We start from the raw sequence: 15,987 nt of genomic DNA, 5'->3' as shown, positions 1-15,987 counted from the left end.
ATCCTGAATAGACCATTAAAAAATATCTGTACAAAATGAAACAACCTTTCTATTTTTGATGCCTAAATATCACAATTTCCAAAAATGTGTTCTGAGTCAGAATTTCATTAAAATTATGAAAATTTGGTTTGAGGTTACAGTTGAGATGTGCTGATAAAACTGACTTTGATCTAAAAACTCTGAAACTTGAAGTTTCCTGAACCATGCTCAGAATACAAATCAACAAGTTCACTTTGCTGCAGAGAATGTTTTATGCTTCTCCATCACAATTTTAGGCAAATGCTGCTTGGTAAATGCAGCCGCATACATTAGGCCTATATCACAACACACTAAAGCAAAAATGCAAGGTCAGATGTGTGTCTATACGGTTTAGATTATTTTAAATGATCAACACAGCAAAAGCAACAAGACAAAAATATTTACATAACTGCAGACCTGTGTACCTGCACAAACATTATACAGAGATATGACATATCACACTGAGGGTAGGGTCCGTAAGAAAATGCATTCTCAAAACACAGCGATCTTCCTATAGAAATAAAACCTTAATAAAATGTATGTGTTAAGACGGTACCTTGCTGCTTTATGTGGCAAAGTTCCCTCATGTTTTTCCTCACTGCTCCATTGTCACAATGTTCTACTTTGACGCGGACTTCTCATTCATGCTCTGTAGCTGGCACCGTCACCCTCCTATTTGTGTGCAGCTGGCCCTTTCATTATTACACTTGATATGATAATGACATCATGTGTGCACAGCTGCACTATTTAAATGTGCACGTTTAATTGATATGACAAAATGAACGGGCAAAAACACCACCTAGTGCAATATTTACATGTTACAGAAAGCATGGAGCTGTCAGCAATGTTTCAGAACACCTTAACACAAGAAAATGCTGATGGGCTCAACACAATTGTAAATCAAATTAAATAATGCATCTTTTGAGAATCACAATAAAAGTTTATTCTTCTGAACAGGCTGAACATATACCGTGAATGTACATATACTTACATATTTGCAATCAACCTGCTAATACAAAGTGTGTCCAATGTAATCAAGCATGTTATAGTGACATATGCTTATTGGATTTAGTTTGGCTAATGTGTCATTATTGACATGCAGATCTAAAGACGATGTTAATGGTTGTTTGGATCTACATCCCTCTTTCCAATACTCTAAGGTCATTAAATACTGAGAATGCGTAATTGCGTTCTTTTTAAACAAACATAATCAGACATAGTGATACAGTCTCTCATTATAGCCAATAATACAATACATTTCAAAGACATTCCCTACATTGTGAAATGTTTTATTTACAGCAGGGCATAAATAAATTGTTTATTCCCGACAGAAAACGTATTCGGTGTAACTGGTCCAGATTTTGTCCTCGTTGGGGTCATTGCTGGTGTAGGCGCAGGTGCCAGTGGAGCTGCAGGCCACCATGTGGAAGCCCGCCTCTGTCAGCTTGTCAAACGCCTGTTCTAGAAAATTATATTTTAGGTAGTAGCGAGATGTGTATCTCTCCGGTGGTCGGTCGGGGTCTCTGCTCTCGTTTAGCGTTTCCCCAAATACTTCTTTGGCGAGAGACGTCTTGCCGCAAACGGTAATGCGCGCTACTCGCCGGAATTTGGCGTCAGTTTGAATGTCTCTTCCGATTGTGTATGAACCGCGGTATCCGATAGTGATATAGCCCGATCTTCTGGAATCTAACGACGGGGAGCGCACAGCCCCACTAGAAGACACGGTGCGTAAAGTCTCCATGGCACCAGAGGGGCCGCACTGCTGCGCACCTTCCTCCGTATCGCTCTGACTGATCTCTTCACTGATGGAGTTGTCCTTACTCATTCGTGGGCTTAAGCGTTTTGCCAGGTCCTGCAACTGAAAAAAGTCCGCCTCCCTCTGCAGTCGACTTTTTTCTGGGAAATAGTCCGGCAGCACTAAGTTGAGATCCCGGAGGTAGTCGAGGATGTAGCGGAACAAGAAGCCGTCTCTGTCCAGGAAGAAGCGCCCCTTGCTGTCGCGTGCCAAATCCTTGGGCGACTTTTTACTGAACATGTTCCACAGAAGTGAATCCGGCACCGCGACCAGAGTTTTATGTCTGGTGACATAGACTTGCCCACCGACATTGAGCTCAATAATCTCAGAGAAGGGTGAGCTGGAGTCGCCGCAAATGGACACTCCGCGCTCCGTGTCTGCCAGTGCCATGGTCCTTGTGCGTCTGGCTCCGAGGCGCACTGCACTGGAGCAGGATCAGAGGAAAGTGAGCAGCAGAGTGGCAGCAGCTTGTTTATGAAACCCTTTCTCACCACGTGTGCCAGCGCGCGTGCGTTATAGGGCACTCGGGGCTTATATTAACTATTCACGGTCTGTTTCAAGACAATATGACATCTTAGTGACGTGTTTTTTATCCACTTACAGGCCTATCACGTATACCGTTATACAGGATCATTGATAAACATCCGTATTAAAAAGCTGATGTGTGGATTTTTTTGTTGTTGTTTGTTTTATTCTTCAAGTTTCATTCTCACAAACCCATATGATAGTCTATAAAATATGTAAAGAGTGACACCCATTGTAGCAAACTTGGAAATGCAGCCACATCAGGCAAGGAAACACAAACTTCAATATTAACTCTCACCTTACCTCAAAATTCATTATGAGGGCTTAATCCACTCTGGATTTGATTAAATGCAACCAAACCCAAATCCCACCACACATCTGTCATCAATTTTACAAAAAATAAACAAGGTAATGAAATGTGTTTTACATAACTGTGACAATCCCTTAGAAAATCCTAAATGTTCAAATTGTGTATGTTGGTCAAGACTCATACTTCCCTTTTCACTAAATTCCCATCATGTCATCTACAGAAAAAGAAGATTGTGAAAGACAGGAGTGGTCAATTATGTGCATGAGATTTCCTATGAATTTAAGGTGCCCTTTTTCTTTCTTATAAATGGGTACTTGAGCATATTAACAGGTAAGAAGAAAATTGAAAGAGTGATGTAAATTCAGTAATTTGTCTAAACAAATCCTAGATTAAACTAAACCAAAACTAAAAAAAAGACAAGCACTGAGTCATTATGAAAGTCTTAACTTCTCTTTATGGTGTCACTGGGAAATTTGGTGCAGATTACAGGGACCTATAAAAGATCCAAGAATGTCATATTATCTTAGTCAAGAACAATGCTGCGCAAGGTAAGAACAGTGGTGTAGTTAATTTAGATAATTGATCTCTCTCTTTATATTTTGGTCTGAACAGCCTCATTTCACCTTTACAGGGTATTACAGAGAGCTTTGGTGTGGGGATCCATGCTCTTAACAGCGCTCAGTTGACAGATGGTGTGATTAAGAGGAGCAAAAGAATGATGCTTGACACTCTGGGCGTAGGGCTCATTGGAACCAGGACATCTGTCTTCAACAAAGCGCTCACTTACAGCCAGGTAGAATGAACTTTACTCTAGGACAATAGATATGTATGCCAATATATTACTATATAATTTGTGTTTTTTAAGTATGTGTTGAGTTTTCTTGATGCAGTTTTGTTTGCAACCTGTTAAGCCTTAAAAAAAGTAATAATATATTGTGATGTGGGAGCTACTGTGTCCAAATAATTTCCCTTGTGGGTCAATAAAATTTGTTTAAGCCTAAGTCTAACTGGAGCCACACTTGTGTCCACATCTAATTGCAAGCTTTTCTGTGTGTCTAATTGCAGTTATTCAGTTCTGAAGAGAAGAGCTGCATTTGGGGAAAATCCAAAATTAGTCTCCCAGCTCATTATGCTGCCTTTGTCAATGGAATTGCAGTAGGTGTTATAAGATACATGTGAAGACAATTTATTCTTGAACACACTCTCATTAGCACCACTTGTCTGGTAATAGGTTCATTCCATGGACTTTGATGACACTTGGCATCCTGCAACTCACCCCTCTGGAGCGGTGCTACCTGCTCTACTGGCACTGGCGGAGACAATGCCCCAAAAGCCCTCAGGACTGGAGCTGCTTCTGGCCTTTAATGTGGGCATTGAAGTGCAGGGCAGGCTGTTGAGGTTTTCCAGAGAGGCTCAAAACATCCCTGAAAGGTAAAAATATTCGTCGTGTAAACCAGCGGCAGACCATTTCTTCTCTGAGTGTCTTTATGCTGTCAAGTAAAATCTAAATACAGAATTTTTTTGTGGCATAATGGTTTATGGAAAATATTGCTATTATTATTGTTGCTATTCTTAAAGGTGTCCAATATGGTCATCATCAGCAAACTTGTTTATTTCTATTTCATTAGAAGACAATACATTTAACAAAAACATTATACTTAAAATTAGAGCTGAGCACCAAGGGGATAGAAATCAAATTGTAAACTGATCTTTGAGTATATGCCGTTTGGGTGAAATCATGATTATTAAGTTGTTTGCTGCATCTGAATACTCAAACACACTTTTCCACTCCCACTCCTTCTATTGGTCAGCTTCTGTCATGTCCTTAGTAAGTGACAGGAGGCTTTAAACAACCACAGTGAAGTGTGAACTCTCAGAAGAAGCAAATTACTTTATTTACCTTTTCAAGTAGAAATGAATCATAGTATAGTCAAAATCATGATAATGCTCTAAGAAAATCATGTTTTTGGCATATTATCCATCCCTCCTTAAAATATACAGTTATTGATATGTAACTTTTTTGTTTTAACAGATTTCATCCTCCCAGTGTGGTAGGGGTGATGGGCAGTGCAGCAGCAGCAGCTAAACTCTTGGGTCTATCCGCTTTGCAGTGCAGTCATGCTTTGGCTGTGGCTGCCTCCTCTGCGGGTGCTCCCTTAGCTAACACAGCTACCCAAACCAAACCTCTCCACATTGGCAATGCAACACGGAGAGGCTTAGAGGCTGCTCAGCTGGTTCAACTGGGACTCAAAGGAAATCCTGCTATTCTAGACATGGACTGTGGATTTGGGATCTACTACAGAGACTATGATCCGAGTGTTATGCCTGGCTGTGGTGACGGTGGGTTTGAATGGAGCCTAGAAAAGCAGGATGTTGCCTTCAAGAGGATTCCTGCCCATTTGGGAATGCACTGGGTTGCAGATGCAGCACTAGCGGCAAGAGCAAAGATAGAGGAAGTGAGGAGCTTTGAACCCAGTGAAATTATTAGCATCACACTTAGAGTCCCCCCATCCAAGTATATTAACTGCGCTTTACCCACATCACAGCATCAAGCCAGGCACTCATTTCAGTTCAATGCCTGCTCAGCTCTTTTGGATAACAAAGTGACCGTAGATTCTTTCAGCAAGACGCAAATAAATCGAAAAGCTCTGAAAGAATTGCTGTCCAAGGTTAAAATAGAAACACCAGCAGATAACAAACCAAGCTTTGAAAATATGTATAGTGAGGTTGAATTGCAAACCAATGATGGGCAACGTTATGCAGCAAAGTGCAATACTTTTTATGGCCACTGGAGGAAGCCATTGAGTCACGAGGACTTGATAGAGAAGTTCAAGTCAAACGCATCTGCAGTGTTGACTTCTGAGGGAGTTGAAGGCATTATTGATATGATAGAAAACATTGAGAATGAGAGAGACTGTGCTTCACTATATTCCTGTTTGAAAATGGCAAATCTTTCCCACAAGGTGTAATTGTTGCTATATATGAATGCCGTATAGCCGTATATATTAAAAAATGACACAATAACTTAATACCATTTATTTACATTATTGTCATGCAATGTTTTTTCTATCTACATTACTGAGACAATCGGTGTAGAGTAGCTGATTTGATTATGTAAATAAACATGTTTTAATTTGATCTGTGATGATTGATTATGCCTGTTGTAATCATATAAGTGCTTACAAATGAATCTTGCTCAAATAAGTCCAAAAAACAAATCAAGCCAGTTTTAGCACATCCTTCACCATGGAGCCGATGCCATCGAAGACCTCGTGAATAGGCGCGTCACACATGAAGGCGCAGGTGGTGACCACCTTGTTCTTCTCATCCACATGACTCTCACTGACACTCTTATTCACATGTGTGCATCCCAGCTGGTTAATAGCTGCTGCTGTATCAGCAGTGTTTGGATACCTAAACAAGTATTGAAAAACACTTAATTAGAGCTGTGCTGAAATAAATAATTGCAATAAATAGATTTAAAAAACACAAAATATGCACTTGCAATAAACTACCAAAAATAGGCACATACTTTTGATCCTTTTCAATGCCAACAGTGACTTCACATCCAGGAAACACTTTGGCAGCGAGCACAGGTGAAATACAGCAGAGGCCAATTGGTTTGCCCTCAGTGCGAAACGCCTGCAGCACAGCCTGGACCTCTGAGTTCACAGAGCAGTCTTTCCCCTGCACCGCCCATGTGCACAGGTTCTTGGCTGCACCAAAACCACCTAAACAGATACAACATTTATTATGCACTGACGCAAAAGCTATTTAAAAACAATGTTATACAGGTATGTTAGGTAAACTTCACCTGGGAAAATGATGGCATCGTGATCTTTGACGCTCAGTTTGGACAGGTCCTGGATGTTTCCACGGGCCAGCCTGGCACTCTCCTCTAACACATTTCTGGTTTCCTGTGATGGTTCTCCTTTGAGGTGATTTATCACATGCATCTGGTCAATGTTGGGTGCAAACATATTCACCTGCAAAGTAGCAAATGGAAGCTTAGTTTAGCTTAGCCCAGAGATTTAAAGGTGCACTGTGTAACTTGCTAGGACAAGGCCTGCCAGATGCTTTTCACTATGGAGATATTATTGCCTTGCTTGGAATGTCCCACAGTTTAACAACATCACCATGGAGACAAGCAGGTGATGCCACCAGGTCAAGATACGATGCATGTTTTTCAATGTATTTTTGAGGAGTAACACTTGTAATACAATAATAACGCAAAGAGAGGTAAATATAATGTCAGACTGTGGAACATTCAAGCCAACATCAACAACTTTCGGTTTCCGCTCAAGGGTTTCCCCTCAAGGGTGGGGAAACCGAAAGTTGAAAACTGACTTTCGAAAGTGTTCATGTGCATGGTTTGTTGCATGCCAAAATAGGTTTGTTAGAAATATGCCCAACTGCTGTTATATAACACACAGTTTAATGAGAAGTAAGTGCTCAAAACAACACTGCTCGCTTTCCCACCAGGTTTATGACTATTATTATTATTAGTTTATATTACAGTAATGCAAACTTACACTTGCACCTCCTCTGCTCAGATGTACCAAAACAGCCGAGGCCTCGTGTATTTCACTGCCATCAAAAACTCCGCAGCCCGCCAGCACCACAGCCACGCGTTTAGCCATTTCAGTGGAGTAAAAATGTGAGTTGAGACCCTGGATCGTCCTTAGCGTGAGAAGGCGTGGGGTACAGTGGCGCAGCAGACTGAGCATGGTGGAAAGGGCTGACAAAGGACGGAAACTGCTTCTTCTACGAGAGTTTACGTATACATTTACTCAGAGCGCCACCGTGTGTACGCTTTGTTTACTACCATCTTACATTCATGTGACCATCACAAGGAAGTGCAGAGCAATGGACAGGCTCTCGTCCTAGCGTCGACTTTTACCTCTATTTTCAACATTTATAGAATGACTTGTTATCTAGTTTTATTTCTTAGCTTATTACTGGGTTTTAGCTTTTTCTCTCCGTTAAGAAGCAGTGAAGAACAACGGCAGAAGTGGCCTGTCCCTTACAAGTAAGTCACTTATTTTAGTAAACAAAATCATGTGACACAACCGTCGAAACTTTTTTCTTGATTTGAGCTACTGTGATAAACGCTGTTAAACTCTTAAACTAAAAACAGTGACTCAACTTGATAATCTATGCAGGTTATGATAGGCAGATTTTTGTTATTATTTTTTCCCCCATGATTTTCTATAGAAGGTTTACTCTTTAATATGTGTAGATTAATGATCAAAGTCTTAGGTTAGCTAGGTCATGGGTGTCCAAAATGAGGAAGGCCAAAGACTGATGGTGAATATAAACTTGCAGTAGAAAGCACACGTCTATGATGTCTGAGGGCTGCATTATGCCATTAAGAAGTAAAGAGTAAATAACGAAGACTAACGTTATATGTATATATCTGTATGTGCCTAAATGTGTGCTCTACATTCTTTCACCCACAGGAGGTTTGACTATCGGCCGGATGTGGACTCCTACTGCCAGGCCTTGTACCCCTTCTGTCCTACAGGAGATCAGGATGGAAGGATACCTTACATGACAGAAAGTGATGTCATCTCGGTTTATCGACTACAGACTCCTGTTTGGGAATTCAAATATGGAGATCTTCTTGGAAAAGTGGTAAGAACAAAGCCACCAAACCTGTGGTCGAATGTAACAAGTACAAGTAGTAAAGCACACAAACACTTTTTTTTTAACACTTATGGACTTTTTTGTGTGTGTGTGTGTGTGTTTTACTTTATTAACTAGCTACATTTGGGAGCTGGTATTTGTACTTTTCTACACCACATTTTTTAACAGGGCCGGAAAGTAAATGTATTTTTTTGTTTGAAGTTTTTTATTGATCAATTGAGTTGTTTCTGTTGAACAAAATTCACAACATTTGAAGCTTTAACTAATATTTTCATGGTTTACTCTCGAAGCACATTTTTAAATGGGTACTTTAATACTTTTATTTAAGTAGATTTTTCATGTTATACTTTTACTTGAGTATTTTTTTCAATTTTTTTTCTAGTATCTGCATTTTTACTTAAGTAACAAAAATTTATACTTCTTCCACCACAGCTTCACAAAAATCTATGTTGTGCTTGTTCTCTTTGCAGCATATTATGCATGACGCCATTGGCTTCAGTAGCTTCGAGATGAGGACTAATTTCACCACGGAGTGGTATGAACTGTTTCAGCTGGGCAACTGCACCTTTCCTCACCTCAGACCCAAATTCAATGCCCCATTCTGGTGCAATCAGGGAGCTGCCTGCTTTTTTGAAGGCATAGATGATTTACACTGGTCTCAAAATGGCACGTTGGAAAAAATAGGTGAAATCTCAGGTGAGATGTCAAATAATCTAAAATATATGAATCGTATAAGACAATTTTGACAAACTTAATTTATGTTGTTTAAACTGACTTTCTCCAGGCAACCAGTTCAATGACTTGGCCAAGTGGGTGCAGCAGGACAACAGCACTGGTATTTACTATGAAACCTGGACCGTGCGCTCGGACCCAAGCTCCAATGCCACAGTTTGGTTTGAGTCCTATGACTGCTCCCAATTTGTTCATCGCACATACAGGAAACTGACTGAACTGGGGGCTAAACTGTCCAGTCGAACACAAACCAACTACACAAAGATCTACTTGTACAGTGGAGAACCAAGATACCTGGGAAACGACAGTGCTATCTTTGGCCAGCCTGCACTGGAAAACCTAGCAAAGGACATTAGGAAATTTTACTACATGTTCAGGCCTCATCAGTCCTATGTTGACATAGTTGTTAGTCTGTTGGAAGCTTATGACAAAGTTGTGCTGGACAAAAGTTTTTACCTTTATTACAACTTTGAATACTGGTATTTGCCAATGAAATATCCGTATATACAGATCACATATGAGGAAGTACCATTACCGTGACATCTGATGTGCAAATACACCACAGTCACATCAAAGCTGATAATTTTGAGTTTTGTAATTAATGAGTTTAAGACAATACTGATGAATGACTAATTTACTATGATAAAACTAATAAAATATCTTAATGTATATACCAAATGATGGGCACAAGGATTTTTATTTATTTCTTTATTACCAGTATTGAATCATATGTCCAGAAGTATTCCATTCTCTTAGAGGTGACCAGAAAAGCAGGAGGCGTGTTTTAAAGTATTTTGACATTGCTTTTAAAATCTTGTGTAGACACTTGTGTAGCTTTAGAACTGCCATAAACTAAAACTGAAAATTCACTGCACACCATCTGAAGCAATAATGAATAAAATTGTGGTATATTACTGCACACAAGCACAGACAACCAGCCAGGTTTAAAACAGTTACAGCAAACAACCAGCAGTCCAACTATCAGTGATTCAAGATCATCTTTACAGAAAACAGACCAAGTATATTATTAGCATTTTTAACAGGCATTGTTTGTGTTTATGGCTTCACTATTGTGGTCAAATTAAGGTGCTACAGCTTTTTTCTTCTGTAAGACATTTCATTTATTTGCAAAACATTTTTTTTTACAAACAAATGCACAATTCAACAATATGGGCCTTGTAACTTCATATTGCCATCTGAGCAGATCAAGTCAAATGTATCTTCATAAAGAATGTCAATCTTAATACATTAATTAAAACAGATTTTCTGGTGATGAATTATGCTCAGGATTGCTAAAAAAAAAATGTACTAAAAACAGGTGGAAATTTTTTTTTTTTGCCAACTCCAACCTTTTATTTATTTGTATCAAACACTAGGAACAAAAACAAAGAATTGTTTCAACACGCCGCAATATGTTTAAGAAGCAGTAGAATGAAGCCTATGGCTCATTCAGTACTTATTCATTTTCTACTGCTTACAGTTAATAGCATTTCTTCGGCACAACCGTAAAAAAAGCATTTTACAAAAACTTTACATAAATAAATAAATATAGAGCTTGGGATCAAACGGCAAAAACATTTGTGAACAGACGTGCAAAACGTCCAGAGTAATACATTGGCAAAATGAAATAAAGAACAAACAGAAGGGCCATGGAGCAAATAAGCAATAATTGGGGTCACTACTGGTAAATACATATATCACACTCTATTGTTGGAACTCATTTAAATGAAAGCTGTTAGTATTTAACGTCATGAAATCTCCAGTGGTTTAACATTATGCTAAATTCTCATGGCAACATAATCCCGAACTCTATACTTTTATATGTAAAGAGAGAATGAAAAATCTAGTAAAAGAATATCTGTTTATAAAAGACAAGAGAAATTTCAAACCCTGACAGAGGGTGAAATACAGAAATAAGTACATTTCTATTGATGATCAAACACACAGCATTTTATATACAGATTCTATCAACTTCCTTCTTAAAGGAAAAAAGCTTGTTTCACTCATCTGACTTGCCAAACCTTTATAACAGAGTCTAGTGGATGCTTGGATGTGATCAATGACAAAAGCTACAACTCCGCTGGCAATGACATTCCTGCATTATCCTTGGTTCTGTTGCACAGTGCAATGACAGCAGATCAGACAAAGGTAATGAGGAAGGCAGATCACAATAATAAACAAAGGTTTAGAGTTGGAACAGGCAAAGAGCAGAAGATACTAATGAAACCTCTACAGACAATATACAAATAAATGCACAAGAGAACAAAAATGCTGCACTCCCAGCGTGCACAATAGGCTGTCAAAATAATGCACAAAAATCAGTTCACACTATCGAATCAATATTTTCAATCATTCTCAAATTCAGACTCTTTGTGCATTATATACATAACAGTTAAGAAAGTTAAGAAAAAAAATCAACAGTACAAATCTAAAGATATTGTGGCATTTGTGCCCTTGAAGGATCTACTCAGAATTATAAGGTGCTTCTACATATCAAGGTAAATAACATACTTGAAACATGAACTGTGTTTCAGATGTGTTTGATGTAGCAACAGAATAATTTGCATTAACTAAAAAAAAAATGAAATGATTAAAAAAAAAAAAATCAGTTCACAAAAACTTGATACACCTCACATCTCATCAATAGATTTGGGCCTAGTCAGTCTTGCATTGCTATTGACAAATAAGATAGACTACTAGACCAAACTTTTTTTTTTAACTTTAGCTAGATAAGGTGTGGTAGGACCATGTCAGCTCCCAGATGTAGAAAATAAAATAAACCACTACGCTTTTTGCCAAAAACAAGAAAGCTTGTGAATCAGTGTTAGAGTCAACTGGACAGCTTGCCATACTTTCTAACCACCGTATTATGTAAATATTAAAGCATTTGGTGGACTCACATGCACAACTGTGCACATACATACATAGACATTTTATACAGCAATCTAGACGATACAACCTGGCAACAATGTTCATACAATGTTAATAATCATAATTCTTCATGTGTACAGAATGTTTAAGATAAATTCCACTCATTAGATTAAGCTAATTTATTTTTGATGTATAGAATATATAATATTTATGTTGTGTTTTAGGCACCACACTGACATTCTCCTTCACTCAGGAAAAAACCCAAAAAACTCAGGAAAAAAAAACAAAACTTTTTTTAAGCCACCTCCACATTTACAAACATTTCCCTCAGAATGAGGGAAATTCTGAGCACTTATTGCAAACATGGAGATTCAGCCATGGACAAGACTGTCCCCTTCACCAGGTGGGCATCATGTCTGGAAACCAGACTCGCCCTAGATGCTTTGAGACCTCCCAGTGAATCTCATCGAGGGAGTATTTGTGATCTGGAATCAGCACCTCCTCCATGATGGACAGCTGTGAGAGCCGCCGGCCGCACATCTTGACAAACTCTACAAAGGCGCTGCAGGAGACCTCGCACTCTCCCAGTCCGATAGCAGACAGCTGGGTGCAGTGCTTAGCGATACGGATGAGCTCTTCATCCAGAGGACGCAAACCATTGGCACATACTACCAGCTCCACCAGACGAGGGCAGTGTAGGCCCACACGGCCCAATACCTCCTTGCTAACAGAGCGACCAAAGTAAAGATGGGTGACAGGAATTTCATCATTGAAGAAAGGGCCAAATTCCTCTTCATAGAGGAAGAAGTACATGACAAGGTTAAATTTAGGAGAGTGCCGCACCATAGCGTCCCAGCTGCTCTTTTTGATTGTGTGGAAATGCTGACCAGGATTCTCGCTCACAACATCAATACGAAGATGCTCCAGATGAACGTGTTTCTCAGAGGACAAAGCCAACAGGAGCTCATCACTCAGGAGATGGTAGTTGAGGGCCAGCTCTCTTAAGCCATGACACTGGTCAGCTACACACAGGATCCCTGCAATTATGCACAAATATGAATAGGAACATTGGGTTTTGTTTGCATCTTTACTACAGACTAGGGGTATAACGGTACATGTATTCGTGCCAAACTGTTTCGGTACCGGACGTTTGGTTTGGTGCAGGAATGCACAAACCGAATGAGTTCACGCAATTTGTGTGTGTTAACTTCTGCCACTAGATGTGTTTATTCAAGAATATTTTATTTGGCTTATTAGTATTACCAAGCAGCACTTTGCATTTATTTTATTTTCCCATTTCTATAATGTTAAAACAAATTGTTGGTTTAATAAACACATACTGTACCAAAAATTAACCAAACTGAGGTACGTACTGAACCGTGATTTTTGTGTACTGTTACACCCCTACTACAGTCCTCTTTGAAATGTGAATAGTCCCTTATTATAAATTAAGAACATGTTTGTAATTTACCTGGGTAAATAATTGTTATAATTAAATCAAGTACCTGCTGGAGAGACATGAGGACAGCTACTCATTTTGAGGAGTTTAAGAGTATCACTGTTGTTTGCTACCAGCACTTTCAGAGATGGGTCATCTACTGGTGTATCATCAATCTTGAGTGAAGATAATGATTTGGAGTTGACAAATACCACAGTAAGAGCTGAGATAAAGTGAGACTGTGAAAAGTAAAATAAAAAGTTAGTTAAATCAGTGTTGCCTTTCTAATAAGTCACTATTTCACTGTGAACCTGTGTAATCCAACAGCTACAAGTCATTTCTTTGTGTGTAGGGTCTCTTAAACTCACATGTTTCTACAACATAGGCAGTATTATGGTTATTGTGCGGAGAGTGTAACCAAGGCCTTGTAATGTGAACATTTCAAGGCTATTGTGATAGTCTAAATGTTAAGAGCCTGTGTTCAGTAAAAAGACACAATATAACTTCTGGGCTTTATTCTTGTAAATGTCATCTTGCTTCTCCTTGTCCATGTGTGAGAATTCTTGAATCTTAGATCGTTTTCACACTATCACTAGTTAGGTTGACAAAAAAAGAGCATTCACTCCAACAGAGGAGCGCTTTGGCCAGTGTGAACATAGCTGCATTCTGATTCGCATTAAAAGCTCGCACCAAGCATTCTGAGTGCTTGGATCATGTAGGCCTTTACAGGCTATGAATGGGTGCTGTACAGCTGCTGTTTGACACGTTCCTCTGGCAATTTGGATAATCTTCAGCGAGACACATCTCCTCCTGCCTCTGTCTGCGTCACCAGCGTGTATAGCCTTCATGGTGTATTTAGCCTCAGGTGAAAGGCCACAGTGTACAGTGGCAGTGATTGCATGTTTGCATATTCACAGGGCTTTGTGTGTCCACTTAAAGCACACTGTCATAAAAATAAGTTCAGCAATCAGCTGATGGACTTTCACATGGCTCATGGTGCATGTTTTGGGTGAATGATGCGTGGTGTATATGAACAAGACCCAAAAGTAAAGTAAACAGAACTAAATCTATTGCACACTGGAGTCAGTCCAGAGAGCACAGTAAAAATGTACGAAAATAAGCTTACTTGTAGACAGAGGCAGAGGTGAAATAACAACGATAATAAAACAAATACACTTGGTCTCTGTGGTGCTTTTACCTTTGGGACCTCCATAAAGCTGGGCCTAGCAGTTGAGATGAGTCCCAATGTTTTAAGAGAACAGTTGACCAACTGTGAGAGGATGTCACAGGCAGCCTCTGCCGACTCTGTGCTGCTGTCCACCTGACAAGAGTAAAACACAGTATTATATACACTCTGCATACCTGAAAGGGAGGGGTTTGGAGACTCATTCCCACCTTGAAGCTAACATATTGCAGGTGATTGGAGTGTCTTTTTATGATCTGCTTAATGAGATCAGGATGTGTGGCCTTGAGGTAGGAGCTGGCTGGTTGGTTGAGCTCAAACTCGAAGCACCTCCACAGCTCTGGCATGTGGAAAGCCTGGTTCCACCCCCGGCACACCTGAGAGGCATAGGCCCGGTCCAGAAGCGGAAGGTATTGAAAGATATGCAGCAGGAGCTCCTGGGGCAGCCGGGCCCAATCACAGCCTGGTGCTGCACTGTCCCCCTCTGCCACAGGCTCCTCCAGGTCCTCCGGCCGCATCCTTTTATATGGCTCAGATTGGTTTACACTGGGGGAGCTGTTACTGTCCTCCTCATTACCTTTCATGCGTTTCATCCTATCAAGAAACCCAACAAATATATGTCAAAATGAGTTGGAGAAAAATAAGTTTGAAATTGAAATAATAAAAACAAATCCCCAGTTGCTCCAGCAGATTGCAGATAGTGTTATTTACGATGAAATAATATGAATGAGAGGCCCACGGTCAAAACGTGTAGCCTTGTAAGTGTATGTCTAATAAGGGCAGCTAGCTATGCGCACAGAAGTTACATCTGCTTTTTATGTTAATGGTTTATACCAGCTACACTATGTTGCTACCTATTACAACATACAAAAAGCAAAAACAGCTCAAAAGAAATGTGCGCATGGATGGAAACACTTCCCACACGTATCCTACCTTGATGTTTACAGTCGCTTATAGTTAGGAAGCTGTTAGCAGGAGGATCCGAGAGAGATTGACACTTCAGCCTGGGCCCACGCTGCATAAACTCATCCGTATGAACCAGATCGCACGCATTAGAGCACAAAAACAGAGCCACTTGACCACGGATAAGAGCGGGAGACGTTTTCAGAAAAGAATCGGCGTGAGTCCTGCACCTCCACTCGATTGACCTAGTTCCTTAGTGGGAGCTGGTGGCGGTGGAGTGACCCCCCTTAAAACTGAAATGGCGAGTGTTGTTGTGAGTGGTGCGGTGCATTGTGGGAAATGCAATCTGAAATGGCTGTTGGAAAGGCTTGTCTATGCAGTTGAGTTGATGGTTTACTGAGCAGAAAGAATAATACTTATTATAATAAAAATGGTAGAGTAGAGTAGCTCTTATCTATATTTTTCCAAGTAACGTGGTATTTGTTTGTATCAGTACTATATACCCAAGAAACAATTTAAGGTGCACTGAAGGGAATATCACCTGCTTTGTTATTGCTTTGTCTAAA

At 39.8% G+C, this 15,987-nt stretch overlaps 5 protein-coding genes across 5 annotated transcripts; 2 read left to right on the top strand and 3 right to left on the bottom strand.

The window, feature by feature from the left end:
* Positions 1–937: 937 nt before the first annotated feature.
* Positions 938–2,640, bottom strand: kctd12.1 (potassium channel tetramerisation domain containing 12.1). The gene has a single exon (XM_020936313.2). It carries the CDS (start codon positions 2,201–2,203, stop codon positions 1,337–1,339), a length of 867 nt encoding a protein of 288 aa, XP_020791972.2. The 5' UTR covers positions 2,204–2,640; the 3' UTR covers positions 938–1,336.
* A 487-nt stretch (positions 2,641–3,127) lies between these two features.
* On the top strand, positions 3,128–5,786 carry acod1 (aconitate decarboxylase 1). Its single transcript, XM_020936224.2, has 5 exons — positions 3,128–3,196; positions 3,280–3,441; positions 3,714–3,803; positions 3,880–4,079; positions 4,681–5,786. Exons 1-5 carry the CDS (start codon positions 3,185–3,187, stop codon positions 5,615–5,617), a joined length of 1,401 nt encoding a protein of 466 aa, XP_020791883.2. The 5' UTR covers positions 3,128–3,184; the 3' UTR covers positions 5,618–5,786.
* On the bottom strand, positions 5,670–7,401 carry zgc:162944 (uncharacterized protein LOC569993 homolog). Its single transcript, XM_020936223.2, has 4 exons — positions 7,181–7,401; positions 6,463–6,634; positions 6,181–6,379; positions 5,670–6,062 (listed from the first exon to the last, which is right to left on the bottom strand). Exons 1-4 carry the CDS (start codon positions 7,373–7,375, stop codon positions 5,867–5,869), a joined length of 762 nt encoding a protein of 253 aa, XP_020791882.1. The 5' UTR covers positions 7,376–7,401; the 3' UTR covers positions 5,670–5,866.
* Positions 7,402–7,462: 61 nt separating this feature from the next.
* On the top strand, positions 7,463–9,704 carry cln5 (CLN5 intracellular trafficking protein). The gene is made up of 4 exons (XM_020936316.2): positions 7,463–7,677; positions 8,108–8,282; positions 8,765–8,990; positions 9,079–9,704. Exons 1-4 carry the CDS (start codon positions 7,571–7,573, stop codon positions 9,564–9,566), a joined length of 996 nt encoding a protein of 331 aa, XP_020791975.1. The 5' UTR covers positions 7,463–7,570; the 3' UTR covers positions 9,567–9,704.
* A 13-nt stretch (positions 9,705–9,717) lies between these two features.
* On the bottom strand, positions 9,718–15,711 carry fbxl3a (F-box and leucine-rich repeat protein 3a). Its single transcript, XM_020936302.2, has 5 exons — positions 15,452–15,711; positions 14,731–15,112; positions 14,534–14,656; positions 13,403–13,574; positions 9,718–12,934 (listed from the first exon to the last, which is right to left on the bottom strand). The coding sequence occupies exons 2-5, from the start codon at positions 15,109–15,111 to the stop codon at positions 12,294–12,296; spliced, it is 1,317 nt and encodes a 438-aa protein (XP_020791961.1). The 5' UTR covers position 15,112; positions 15,452–15,711; the 3' UTR covers positions 9,718–12,293.
* Positions 15,712–15,987: the final 276 nt, after the last annotated feature.

The sequence above is a fragment of the Boleophthalmus pectinirostris genome, unplaced genomic scaffold, assembly GCF_026225935.1.
Source record: "Boleophthalmus pectinirostris isolate CB_2022bp ecotype Guang Dong unplaced genomic scaffold, ASM2622593v1 HiC_scaffold_1, whole genome shotgun sequence".
Lineage (NCBI taxonomy): Eukaryota > Metazoa > Chordata > Actinopteri > Gobiiformes > Gobiidae > Boleophthalmus > Boleophthalmus pectinirostris.
The sequence above is the reverse complement of the archived record's forward strand: the minus strand, read 5'-3'. Positions and strand labels throughout refer to the sequence as shown.

Coding starts and splice junctions, on each gene's coding strand:
- kctd12.1 (XM_020936313.2), bottom strand. CDS start 2,203: ATGGCACTGGCAGACACGGAGCGCGGAGTGTCCATTTGCGGCGACTCC.
- fbxl3a (XM_020936302.2), bottom strand. CDS start 15,111: ATGAAACGCATGAAAGGTAATGAGGAGGACAGTAACAGCTCCCCCAGT. Junction 14,657..14,730: donor TGCAATATGTTAGCTTCAAG/GTGGGAATGAGT, acceptor TACTCTTGTCAG/GTGGACAGCAGCACAGAGTC. Junction 13,575..14,533: donor GCTTTATGGAGGTCCCAAAG/GTAAAAGCACCA, acceptor TACTTTTCACAG/TCTCACTTTATCTCAGCTCT.
- zgc:162944 (XM_020936223.2), bottom strand. CDS start 7,375: ATGCTCAGTCTGCTGCGCCACTGTACCCCACGCCTTCTCACGCTAAGG. Junction 6,380..6,462: donor CGATGCCATCATTTTCCCAG/GTGAAGTTTACC, acceptor GTATCTGTTTAG/GTGGTTTTGGTGCAGCCAAG. Junction 6,063..6,180: donor GGCATTGAAAAGGATCAAAA/GTATGTGCCTAT, acceptor ATACTTGTTTAG/GTATCCAAACACTGCTGATA.
- cln5 (XM_020936316.2), top strand. CDS start 7,571: ATGACTTGTTATCTAGTTTTATTTCTTAGCTTATTACTGGGTTTTAGC. Junction 7,678..8,107: donor AAGTGGCCTGTCCCTTACAA/GTAAGTCACTTA, acceptor TTTCACCCACAG/GAGGTTTGACTATCGGCCGG. Junction 8,283..8,764: donor GAGATCTTCTTGGAAAAGTG/GTAAGAACAAAG, acceptor TTCTCTTTGCAG/CATATTATGCATGACGCCAT.
- acod1 (XM_020936224.2), top strand. Junction 3,804..3,879: donor CCTTTGTCAATGGAATTGCA/GTAGGTGTTATA, acceptor GTCTGGTAATAG/GTTCATTCCATGGACTTTGA. Junction 4,080..4,680: donor GCTCAAAACATCCCTGAAAG/GTAAAAATATTC, acceptor TTGTTTTAACAG/ATTTCATCCTCCCAGTGTGG.